This window comes from Nasonia vitripennis (genome assembly GCF_009193385.2).
Source record: "Nasonia vitripennis strain AsymCx chromosome 2 unlocalized genomic scaffold, Nvit_psr_1.1 chr2_random0004, whole genome shotgun sequence".
Lineage (NCBI taxonomy): Eukaryota > Metazoa > Arthropoda > Insecta > Hymenoptera > Pteromalidae > Nasonia > Nasonia vitripennis.
In genome coordinates, this window is record NW_022279610.1 from 3184203 (window position 1) to 3196937 (window position 12735).

Genomic DNA, 12735 nt, shown 5'->3' on the forward strand with positions numbered 1-12735 from the left:
TAAATTAAAAATTAAAAAATTAAATTAAACTTCTTTAAAACAAATGTTTTATGATAAAATTAATCGTTTCATAAAAATATTTCATGCGGCTCACTGGAAATATGAAAATCGCAGGAATATAGAAAATGATAAATTTGATTTAGTCATCTCCGGATTTGGTATCAATAAAGACTATTTTTATTCAAAAAACTTAATATTGTATAAACAAAATAAATTTGATTATGAAGTTGAAATATCACAGGTAAGAACTAAATTAAGACATAATAAATTCTAACAAGAAACGATTTGATTATATTATTAAGAATACATCGTTGCCATTTTATTATACGATATCACTACTTTTTGTAAACTTAATCCCCATTTATAATATCCATTTCGACTCATCATTCCCAAGGTTTTTACCTTTAAAGAAAGGTTTTTTTTTAGAGATTAAAAATTTACATCATCTTAGGGTGTGCAGTCGCACGTCCCGCGGGAATATGTATGTATAACTATAGAAATTTTAATAACATATATTTAGATATTATAATAAAAGTATATCTACTATTATATTAAAGTTCTTAATGTACCTGTGTGCCGTGAAGCCATTCACATCTTTTCTCAATAATTTAACATTAGGAGTTACCCTGACACCTGGACATCATCTATGAACCGAATATAATATTGGGCCTTAAAATTTTTAACCTTAATATTTTTGGGCTTTAAAATTGTTGGGCCTCATTATTAAATTGAAGTATACTTAAGGTATCCGTGTGCCGTGTATCCATTCACACCTTTTCTCAATAACTGACATATTTTATACGTTTATTATTAATTTAATATTTCATGATATACGATATTTTTCGTATATATCTTATTTGAATCGTAATTATTTTTACTTTTATCCTCGAAACTTTTCGCGAAGTTTATTGGCATTATTATTATCAAAGCAATCTCCATCAATTTCCATAATTATATCATTGGTTGATAATAATTCTGTTAAAAGTAAAGTTATATCATTGTCCATTTAAAAGTTGTTGAAATATTTTCCATCCCCAATTTTTAATAGCCCTTGTTTAAACTCTTTGTCACAATTGCTAACTCTTATATTATCTTTTAAATTCATTATATGGAATTTACTCCATACATGACTATTTTTCACACTATTTTTGATAATTTTTGTTTGATTTCCATGTTTGACAACAGGTAGTGCCCTACTTAAAAACTTCAGGTGATAATCAGCTGATTATTTTTGTTGATTTCCATGTTTGACAACAGGTAGTGCCCTACTTAAAAACTTCAGGTGATAATCAGCTGATTATCAGCTGATTATCAGCTGATAATCACCTGATAATCGTGTCAAAACGTCAGCTGATTATCAGCTGATAATCAGCTGATAATCATCTTGATAAATTAATTCAATAAAAAGGTATATTATTACATAATCAAATGTTCTTTAAATTGTATTTATTTATAAATTTTAATAATTGATAAAAAGAATTTGATCAAAAAAATAAATTGATATTTCAGTATTGTGCAAAATAATTATAAAAATCTTTTTTGTTTCAATATTCTAATATAAGATTTATATTAGATATTATTTTATATATTATATTAATGGATATAGATATTATTTTATATATTATATTAAGGTAATTAATTATATAATGCAAAAATTTATTTTTTAACAATGCTTTTTTATTACAATATTATTGTTATTACAACAATTTTTAATTATAAGACGTAGATCCTTTTAATACTTTTTTTTCTTTTAAGTTTATCACATTTTATTTTCACTTTATAAAATGTTTTTTTTAATGAACGCATCCCTTTCATCCCTTATCAAGCTAGTAAGAACTTCCGTTGAGTTTTTGATCATTATGTCCCTTTCGTCGTCGGACATGTTTTTATACTTCCTGTTCTCTTTCAGGTAATCATCATACAAACCTGAAAAATACAAGATTATTATAGCGATGTTTCTGAAAAGCTGTTAAACTTTGTAGGTTAGATGCAGCACACTCTGAAAGCTTGTATACTGAGTTTCAAGCAGACAATGTACTTGTTTTAAAGATCCAATTATTTTGAAATTTTTAATGTAAAAAATATAATATTAAATTTTTAAAATGATGTATATCTATATATAATATAAAACAATATGTATAGATATACTCTGCATATATAACAATAAGTTGATATCTCAATTACTAAGGCCTATGGGATGGAATTGTTGAAGATATTTGCGTTGAAAATTTTGAGTCAGATTTGACAACCGGAGGCTAAGGTGTCCTCTTGTTAATATACAAGCTTTCAGAGCGTACTGCATTTAACCTGCAAAGTTTAATGGCTAATCAGAAACAAGAATATCACTCTTTAAATTCGCTTTTGCAGAAAGTGTTTTAGCGTTAAGCACACCTTGTGCTTCCAGAAAAATCTAAAAGCTGTACAGATTTAATAGAATACGCTCTGAGGATTTTCATACTAATTTTTAAATCCAAACAATGCAGTAGTTTTAATAAAAATGTAATGCTATAAAATACTGCTTTGTTTGGACTTGAAAATTAGTAAATTATAGAACTTTGGATTGATTAAATATACGTATTATGTATGCAAAGTTATCAAATTTGCAGGTTAGATGCAGTATGCTCTGAGCTGAGTTTCAAGTCCAGACAACGCACTATTTTTAAATATTCAATTATTTTGACACTTTTAATTGTAAAAATTTAATATAAAACTATTACATTGTTTGGACTTGAAAATTAGTAGGCAAATCCTCAGAGCGTATTGCATTAAATCTATACAGCTTTTAGACTTTTCTGGAAGCACTAGGTGTACTTAGCCCAAAAACACTTTCGACAAAAGCCAATTTAAAGAACGATGTACATATTTTAGTTTCTGAAAAGAAATTAAAATTTGCAGGTTAGATGCAGTACACTATGAGAGCTTGTATACTAAGTTTCGAGTCCAGACAATGCACTAAATGTAAATATTCCATTATTTTACAATTTTTAAGGTTAAATATCTAATATTTTATAACTGGTGGATTGTTTGTGCTGAAAAGTTAGTATATAAGCCCTCATGAAGTATCGTACCATACAAATTTGTTAAACATTAATGTATTTTATCCGTGTATATAGATAAGAATTTGTTATACTCACTCAAATATAAATCCACTTTCCGAGGTGAGCAAAGTTTGTACTGATATCCTTCAGGCAACACCTTTTTGGTTTTGGACAAATCAAGGCATCGCGTTGGGAGCTGATGCTTCTTCCATAAATAGCCTCCTATATCCCGTAAGAAACAGGTGTATTTCTTTCTTTTAGATATGCGCCACGACTTAATTCCAACTTGGATTCCTTCACCTAGGTATACCTTAAACACAAATAAATTAGAATCATACAAAGTTTTCAATTTTAATAATAAATTTTGAATAATTAATTTTGAAAACAAAACTTGATACGTACCATTTCACCGTCCATCTCTTCATATCTTTTTAACACCTCTTCATGTTGCTGACGCATATCAATTTTTCTTCTTTTGTAGTTCTTATATAGTTGTTTTTTGTATGTGTATAAATAATGGCATGGTATATTAGCAGCTCCTGTAAAAAAGTTCAGTTTTTTAATATTTTTGCAATACAATATTTAATATTAATAAGTAAATCAATATAAAAGTTGCTACCATTGTCAGATAATATGCTGTGTGTTTCTCTAATAGATGATTGTACTGAAGGTGATCTCGGATCTGTGAGGTTATGTTCTTGATTTTCTGAACATAATGTCTGTCTCTCTGATCCATTACGTGTTTGTGGGCTTCTTCTTGAGGATCGAGGTGTTGCACATTGTGATGGTTCAATCGCTGGTGTTGCTTCTCTTAAGCGTTTGAATCTGTCACGAAATTGCTGTAAATGTAGTGAAGATGAAGACGATGTTAGATTTGTATTTGATGCGGGTGACAGTGACCTCGAAAATGTTTGTCCGGCAAGTGGGAATAAATTTTCTGGAACAGATGGAGGTGTTGATGCTGGACTATGTTCCGATACTTCTTTGCTCGTGGAAGCAACATCAGAAAGCATTGGAGGTGGAGATGCTGATTGTAGAGTATGGTTGACTGTTACTTTTTGGTTTGTGGAAAGATCAGGAAGCATACTAAATGGAGGTGACAGTCTTGGGCTATCCATTGGTTCTTGTATGCTAGTGGAAGCAGTATTTGGATGCGTTTCATATGGAGGTTCCTCATTGGGTGGTATTATGTCCTTACGATAGCCAGGGTTTGAAACATTTTTATGCCTTTCTAATTGCGTCGGAGAGATGGAATTAGAACAACTTTTTCTTGCCTTTCTGTTGCTTACTTTAGTGATTTCTAAAAAAATATATAGACAAATTTATACTTTTAAAATCTGTAGAAGTTATTTTAAAAGATTTTTACTAAGTAAAATTAGTTAATGTTTGTTACTTAAAAATTAGATTATTTTGTAATTTTTTAAAATCTTAACAGTTTTCTCATACATGTACGTCAGGCACGGCTAAATTTTATTACCATATATGTATGTTTTGAAAATATTTAATTAATTTCAACGAACCTTTGGTTACGTGTGGAGAGGATTTTACGCAATCCACCAAGTGAATTACCACGTTTGCTCTTAGCAGCTTACTGTTATAGTTTTCATTAATTTGATTATCTGTAGAATTTATAAGAGTTGTTTCTCTATCATGACTGTCATCATTTAATCTTAAGTTGCTATTGTAATTTGTACGAATTAAATCTCTGTTATTACTACCAATATTTTCATTAACTCTGTCATTAGCAAGAGTTAAATTTGTGCGATTTCTGATCAAAAATTGACTCTTAAATTTTTCTATAACGCGCACTGAATTCTCTTTCTGTGCCATTTTCTTAGATACTTTGAGTTTAATCTGAAAAAAATTAAATTATGTTCAAAATTAATCAATAAAAAAAAATAAAAGTATGCCAAGCAGTTTGACGTTACATACAGGATTGGTTTCGGGGTTTCTACTATCATCGCCTTCAATTTTCTTTTCATCCTCGCTCGAAGTAAACTTTTTTGGAAATATTAACCTCTTTGGTTTATCTAAAGCCTTTCTTTGGACTTCTTCTAACGACTCTGCAAGAAAATGATTTTTAATAGTTAAATTAAATTAATAATCAGAATATAGTACAAAATATCTTATACATTCAAAGATATATATTTACCTCCGAGACATACAATATATCCTGGATATCTTTGGTTTTTCTCATGTAAAATATAATACTTATGTGTACTATCATAATCTAGTAAGTGTAAAGGTGTGATATATTGTACATCATTTTTTTTGTAGAATATATGTGATACCAGCACACAATGATACTTGTTATTATCATGTACAAATTTAATGCAAGCATGCATACTTCATGTCTTTTTTTAAAATAATTATTTTTTAAAACATCACTCTCACTTAACATGTGAAACACTGAGCCATTATCCGCTCTTAAACAAGGTATTATATATATATATATATATATATATATATATATATATATATATATATATATATATATATATATATATATATATATATATATATATATATATATATATATATATATATATATCACCGAATACAAATAAATAAATTATTTATATGATTAAACATATATCGATCTCATCTCTAACGCGAGTCGGCAAATGGCGAAGTATAGCAATATCGCGTGATCACGTCTGCTGCATGTGTAATGTGTCCATACATATATGTATATACAGATGTACTTATATGTATATGTAAACATCGAATGATATTGCAGTTCTTAAAGTGATCAATCTAGTACTCACTCTAATATAGTACTAGTTACTCACTACAGTCACTGCAGGATTGACGACTTTAGGAACACGTTTTTTTATCATTTATAAATACATTCGGCAGTAATAAAAAATTCGGCAATAAAAAAGAGCGTAAGTAAATTATCCAATTTTTTTCTTAAGACGAACAAATAATTGGCGAAAATAACAAAAATGTATAGATTATAACAAAATGAATATAGAAACGAAATGTGATTTCAGCAGCTTAACGCACATGAGAGAAAGAGAGAGAGAGAGAGAGAAAGAGAGAGACAGAGAGAGAGAGAGAGAGAGACAGACAGACAGACAGAGAGAGGATCCGAAACAGTCTCCATCAGCTGTAGCTATATATTTACAATAATTGTAAATAATTACAACTGATCACACTGCAAGGAATATGGATAGGTATAACCAATATAGAGAATTAGGCGACAAAGCCATTACAAGGAGCACTGCATACAGATATAGAGATAGTACTATATCTCCGTCTTATCATCTTAATGCAAGTAATGAGGTTATTTCAAAAAATATTTGTCATAATTCTCCAATACTTAATCATATGTATAGTTATAATCTAAATAAAATGTACATATTTTTCAGGAAGCAGACCATTCTTGTATTACATTTAATGATAATGAAGCTGATTATATAAATGACGTGACTAACCGCCCCATGGAACAACATATGGAACTGGACAATGAGCAGGTAATACTTTGAGTAATAATGATTTTATGTTGTCCACTAATGCACTGCTCTCCATTATATTATTGTTATTGTTAGATAATTTCTTGTAGTTTTTTATAATTTGTGCAATATTAAATGGTTCAATTATTAACAACTATGTATAATATATCATTGTCGCATTCACATAATTTACAATTTAGTACTTTTTTCTGATTATATTGTTACGTGGCCTATTAAAAATTATACATTTTTATAATAAACATTTCAATTGGAGGTTAGTAAGATGAATACACTACGTCTATAGACAGTATAAATGATTAAATATTGTGATTAGTATGTGTTTAATATTTCTGATCACGAGGTCTGAGAAGTGCACTTTATTAATATGTTTATAGTATGAGAGACAATGTAAATAGGCAGCACCGCAGGCCTGGGTACCGTTATTGTGATGACATATCTACATAGAAGTGTAGCTCATTGTCTATAAAATTATATGTAGATATTTTTTTAATTATTTAGATTGAAGTAGACGACCGTGACACATTCAATTTAATTGCCTCTATTGCAATTTCCACCTCTAGACATATGTACATTTTTACACTTGATATTTCTCATCAGAAATATTGGTATATGACCTGCTAGTTCTTTTGAGTTATATTTCTTGCTTCTAATGTATTTTGATATAAGATAAATCATGATGATTTATTCATTTCTCTCAATGCATTTGTAGAAATTTTCACTTTTAAATGTAATGTATTACTATAAAGCTCCTATTCAATGTCTATGATTCAAATATTGTTTTCGCTTTCATTCGTAAACTAACATACATAATGACCTTATTTTAAGCATGTAAATTTCTATTCCAATTAACATAATTCCGGACTTTTTATGTATTTTCTTAATTTACGAAGTAAAGATTGTTAAAAAAAGCTGATGTATAAGTTACACGGCACACTAAATAAGAATCATACATCCAATTAAAGCATTTAGCATTTAGTTCTAATTATTAATATCAAGTTTTATAAGTAAGCTGCTTCGACTTACTTTTTGAGGTTAAATGTACCATTTTCATTTTCAACTAATTTTATTTATTACTTAGAGGTACCCATTCATAATAATTATTCCTCAGATCTTGTTTAAAATTTTGTATCACAAATTGTTTTTTAAGTTCTGTAAAATACATAAATTATTGCAATTTTCCATAAGACCCTGCGTAAGAATAATGTTTTAAACAAAAATACAAATATCCTTCTTTCAAAGTACCTCCGATTCCAAAAATTTAACTGAGTCATTTTGAGAACTATATTTACTATAGTTGAGAATTACATTTTCATTTCGATTAAAATCTGTTTTTTTAAATCAAAAGCAAGTACTCCCAAGTATGAACATACATAAACTAAAAACACTGAGGGATTTTTGAGGGTTTAAAATTAAAAATTATTCATTTTTTAGGACATGATGTCGATGGAATTTGAAAACGATTTGGAGTACTATCTTCATACAATACTGCTTGAAGATAGATTCGAAAAGTCTTCTCAATCCTTTCAAGATCCAAAGAATTTAGAAGAATTGCTCAATAGTCCTACTCTTCTAGAACCCGCTTCATCAGATCCAGTTAACGTCAGCAAAGGCGAGTTATTATTAATGATTTTGAAGTTCAGTATGAATAATAATTTATCGGTCACTGGTATGACGAATTTATTTAAATTAATAAATACTATTTTTGAGACGTCGATTATGCCGAATTCCCGGTATCTTGCTGATAAATTGTTCAATCCTATGGACAAAGCCGAATTCCATGCCGTATGTCCAAATTGCACGGCATACATAGGTAAACTTGGTGAAATAGAAAATGTAAGGAACTGTCGAATCTGCACGTTGGAACTAGATTTAAGTAATCCTAGTAATACCAGTTATTTTATTTTACTTAATCCTTCGTCTCAAATAAAGGATATTATTAGTATTTACCAAGATCATTACGAATATGTAATTAAAGAAAGAGTTCGTGAACCCAATAGTATAAGTGATGTATATGACAGTAAGGAATATATCAAATTTGTTGATTCTTTGCCAGAACAAGATAAATCAAATTACATTAGTGCAGTTTTTAATACGGATGGAGCAAACAAATTTAAATGTTCAAAATATTCTATTTGGCCTTTGTTTCTTATGCTCAACGAATTACCAAAACAAGAAAGAATGTCCAAGTTAATTACTTGCGGATTGTTTTTTAATAAACACAAACCCGACATGACTGTCTTTTTAGGTACGTTTGTTGATATGATGAATAGGTTAACCAAAGATGGTATCCCGTGCGTTATAAATGCAAAAGATCGCCTTTAAAGTTACACATTATTAGTAGCTGCGTTGATTCCGTAGCCCGTGCACCAATTCAGGGAATCAAGCAATTCAATGGTAGGTGTGCTTGTAGTTGGTGCCTCCATCCCGGTGTATGGGTCGAAGACGCAATGAAGTACCCGTTATTGACAACTTCTATTAATCCAAGAGACCATGAAAGTACCATTAATGATATGATGACAGCTACTCCCGATCGTCCAATAAATGGTATTAAGTACCCTTCCCCGCTCATCAATTTAACATCTTTTAATATTATTTCGGGATTTGTTCCCGATTATATGCACTGCTGTTTAGAAGGGGTTGCAAAGCAGCTTACAGAATACCATATCTCATCGATGAACAATGATGACATCCGAGAAATCGATTCAAAAATAAATAAAATCACAGCTCCACACCAAATTTCGAAATTAAGTCGACCATTAAGTTGTCGAAATGACTGGAAAGCACGAGAGTGGGAAAATTATATTTTGTACTATAGCTTCGTTGTTTTGCCAGAACATTTAAGTAGAAATCATTACTATCATTGGCTTCTCTTTGTAGAAAGTTTGTATATATTACTGCAGGATAAAATTAATATTACAGAATTAAATCGAGCTGATGAAATGTTGCACATATTTGTAGCTGATACTGAAAAATATTTCGGACAGAAAGCTATGACATACAACGTCCACCAACTATTGCATTTATCCACAAGCGTACTGAATTGGGGACCATTGTGGTGTTATTCAACATTTTCATTTGAGTCGGGTAATCACATTTTATTAAAAGCTATCAAATCTTCCAAAGGCGTTCCGTATCAGATTACAAGATTTATACAAATTAATCACACAGCAACAGTTTTGCAAGAACATGTATACAAGCATGTAAGTGACGTCGTAAAAATTTACTGTGATGACATTCTGGATTCAAAGGTTCAAAATTGTTGTAAAATATCAAATATAACTTATTTCGGTAAAGGTAATAGCATTGACAATATATTAGTAGTTAACTTTGATCTATCAAAAGATGCAACGATGTATTATAAAATAATAAAAGATGGTTGTTTGTATGAGTCTGAATCACGAAAAAAAAGGAGATCAAATAATTCCTTTATTTTGTTAAACAATAATAAATTTGCGCGTATTGACAAATTTATTGTAGACGAATACAATAAACGAGAGTTTACAATTTGTAATATTATTAAAACACGTAACTATCATACTGGATACTATCACATGTTCAAAATAATTGATGAAATTGAAGCCAATTCTACTATTGTAGCTACGAGCGAAATAAAAACTATTTGTATTTATATTGATATTTTAGGAATAAAGTATATACTACCATTGCCGAATTTGTTACATTATTGACAAAACGATTTTTATATTTTTATAGAAATATATTATTTCATGCTTGAAAACTCTGTATTAGTCATTCTTTTTCCTAAAATAAACCCGATCCTGAAATTAAAAAAAAATCACTACAAATCAATGTTTATAATTAATTTATTCTAGAACATAAGATATTAATTAAATTATTGATAAATATTATTAATTGCATTTGATTTTAAAAAATAAATTATTTACTAAATAATGTTAATACAATGTTTTATTTAATGCAAATATCAAGATGATTATCACCTGATTATCAGCTGATAATCAGCTGACGTTTTGACACGATTATCTCCCATTCTTTATCGGTGGTTATTAATTTTCTAGCTACAACTACTTTATGAAATGTTGCGTATGTAACATTTTCGAATTGTTTTTACTTTTTAATATAAGATTGAGCCCTTTTTATATGTAATAATGATGATGTTAAAAAAAAAATCTTTCGCGATCCTTCAAATTTACAAAGTACATTCTACTTATAATTGTTTTCGAAACTCTTTTTTTTTGTGTCCATTTCTTTGTTTTTTTATTAAAAACGTAAAAATATGGTATATCAACATACAAGTACAGTCTAGCTTGCGGATCGTTTGCATTCAGTTCAAACCATGCACTTAAAGTTGTATTTGAGTTTTTATTAATCAACTCTTTTTCTGATCCTTCCCTAAAGAATACAAACTGTTCATTATTTAAATGTACAGCGGTAAATTATTTGTGATAAAACGTACATTGCATATTGTAGTAGATGATATATAGCTTCTAGAGGGCTTACATATCTCGTATTTAAATATTGTTTTATTTCATCATATACGATATTTTCTTCATTACATTAGTTTTTATTATTACCTTGACTTATTTCTACAAATGCACAATCATGTCCCTTATAACAATCTACGCTATATTAAAATTTTACTCGCTAGTAATATATTATTCAAAGTATATAATTTATTGCAATGTTTGTTTAAAACATCTTTTTAATTATAAATTATGTTTAATTATTTAAAGAAATTTATATTGTTTAATATTAATTTATCTTTCCCTACTCATGTGAGTGCTTCTTACATAAAAAAAATAATAACAAAGACTTTCGTCAAATCATATTCACAAACATTGCTTCAAAAAAAAAAAAAAAGATTGTATTTGCAGTAATGATTATTCGCAGCATCCTTTTCATCAGGACCCAATTTGCAGATTCTCTTCTACACTTCGTGATATGCATAAATACATGCAGTATCCGTCATTTCATATTAACAAACACATATATTGAAAAAAAGAGCATATCTGCACAAGTAATTATTTGTAGCAACTCTTTTATCTGGACCAAATCCGCAGATAGCATCTCATGATGTGCTCGAATACATAAAATATTCGCCATTTCATATTCACAAACACATTGCTTTAAAAAAAAAATAATAATAAAATAGTATATCTGCATAAAAAATTATTCGCAGCATTCCTTTTATCTATACTAAATCTGCAGATAACATCTTGTGATAAGCATAAATAACATTCGTCATTTCATATTATTAAATACATAGCTTTGAAAAAAAGAGTACATCTGCACAAGTAATTATTAATAGCATCTCTTCCTAACTAAAAAAAACACGTGATAACCACGTGAAAATCACGAGAAAATCACGAGAAAATCACGTGAAAATCACGTGACGTTTTCGACCGATTTCTCAAATTTTTAAACTATTTAATGAACGTGACTATAGGTCAGACAATTAATTGATGTTACAATTAACTATCATTTTAATAACAATAACTCAAGAGAATCAATTTTAACTAGAAATCTTTACAGAGAAAGTGGAGATAGCTAGGAACATAACAAGTTTTTTTTGTGAGATCGGCCAAAAATGGAGTAATGATATCGTGCCCAATAACGCTGAATTTAGACTACCAGATCTTAATGCAAAGTCAATTTTTCTAAAACCTACAAACACTAATGAAGTAAAAAACATAATTAATATATTGAAAATAAAAAATGGTGGAGTGGACAAAATAAATGCCAAGTCCATAAAAGCGATTTGTAATTGTATTGCGGTACCCTTAACGCATATTTTTATTTGTGCATTGAAAAAGCTATATGGCCAGATACACTAAAAAAAAGGCCGAAATCATTCAATTATATAAAGCAGAGAAAAAACATAAGATTACCAATTGTAGACCCATCTCACTCATATCTAATGTTGCTAAAATTTTCGAAAGAATTATCTATAACAGGCTATATGATTTTATCAAAAAAATTACATAAAATTGGTTTTATGAAGAATATTGGTTCAAAAAATACTTTAAACTATACCACGCAAATATTGTACAATAACGTAGATATAACGATACCAACAATAGTCACTTTTTTTGACTTGGCTAAAGCTTTTGATACAGTCAACCATAAGTTGTTATTAGATAAACTGTATTGTATTGGTATTAGAGGACAGGCGTTGGATCTTCTTCGATACTATTTCAATAGCAGATATCAAACTTTTAAAATTGATGGTGTAGAAAGTGATA

At 28.9% G+C, this 12735-nt stretch overlaps 3 protein-coding genes across 9 annotated transcripts in view; 2 read left to right on the top strand and 1 right to left on the bottom strand.

Moving 5' to 3' along the window:
- LOC100115934 (target of rapamycin complex subunit lst8) overlaps window positions 1-12735 on the top strand; it is a 281302-nt gene that overhangs the window by 212130 nt on the left and 56437 nt on the right. The window lies entirely within an intron of this gene.
- Window positions 1749-5466, bottom strand: LOC103317339. Its single transcript, XM_008214935.4, has 7 exons — window positions 5191-5466; window positions 4971-5101; window positions 4559-4892; window positions 3658-4338; window positions 3441-3577; window positions 3135-3348; window positions 1749-1926 (listed from the first exon to the last, which is right to left on the bottom strand). The coding sequence occupies exons 1-7, from the start codon at window positions 5381-5383 to the stop codon at window positions 1778-1780; spliced, it is 1839 nt and encodes a 612-aa protein (XP_008213157.2). The 5' UTR covers window positions 5384-5466; the 3' UTR covers window positions 1749-1777.
- LOC107982160 lies at window positions 5646-10253 on the top strand. Of its 7 annotated transcripts, XM_031923990.2 has the most exons (5): window positions 5655-5926; window positions 6035-6326; window positions 6413-6517; window positions 7949-8126; window positions 8928-10253. In XM_031923990.2, the coding sequence occupies exons 2-5, from the start codon at window positions 6210-6212 to the stop codon at window positions 8966-8968; spliced, it is 441 nt and encodes a 146-aa protein (XP_031779850.1). In that variant the 5' UTR covers window positions 5655-5926; window positions 6035-6209; the 3' UTR covers window positions 8969-10253. The 7 variants fall into 7 exon arrangements, with proteins under 7 accessions (XP_031779847.1, XP_031779846.1, XP_032457385.1 ...); XM_031923987.2 differs by having other exon boundaries at window positions 5646-5926; window positions 6035-6314; window positions 7949-10253; XM_031923986.2 differs by having other exon boundaries at window positions 5649-5926; window positions 7949-10253.

What these genes read in the sequence shown, in the direction of transcription:
- LOC103317339 (XM_008214935.4), bottom strand. Translation starts at nt 5,383, where the DNA reads ATGCATGCTTGCATTAAATTTGTACATGATAATAACAAGTATCATTGT. An exon ending in AAGAGATGGACGGTGAAATG is followed by an intron (nt 3,349 to 3,440) that starts GTACGTATCAAG and finishes TTTGTGTTTAAG; the next exon opens with GTATACCTAGGTGAAGGAAT. An exon ending in GAAAGTGGATTTATATTTGA is followed by an intron (nt 1,927 to 3,134) that starts GTGAGTATAACA and finishes TGTATTTTTCAG; the next exon opens with GTTTGTATGATGATTACCTG.
- LOC107982160 (XM_032601493.1), top strand. Translation starts at nt 6,210, where the DNA reads ATGGATAGGTATAACCAATATAGAGAATTAGGCGACAAAGCCATTACA. An exon ending in ATCTTAATGCAAGTAATGAG is followed by an intron (nt 6,327 to 6,412) that starts GTTATTTCAAAA and finishes CATATTTTTCAG; the next exon opens with GAAGCAGACCATTCTTGTAT. An exon ending in TGGAACTGGACAATGAGCAG is followed by an intron (nt 6,518 to 7,948) that starts GTAATACTTTGA and finishes TTCATTTTTTAG; the next exon opens with GACATGATGTCGATGGAATT.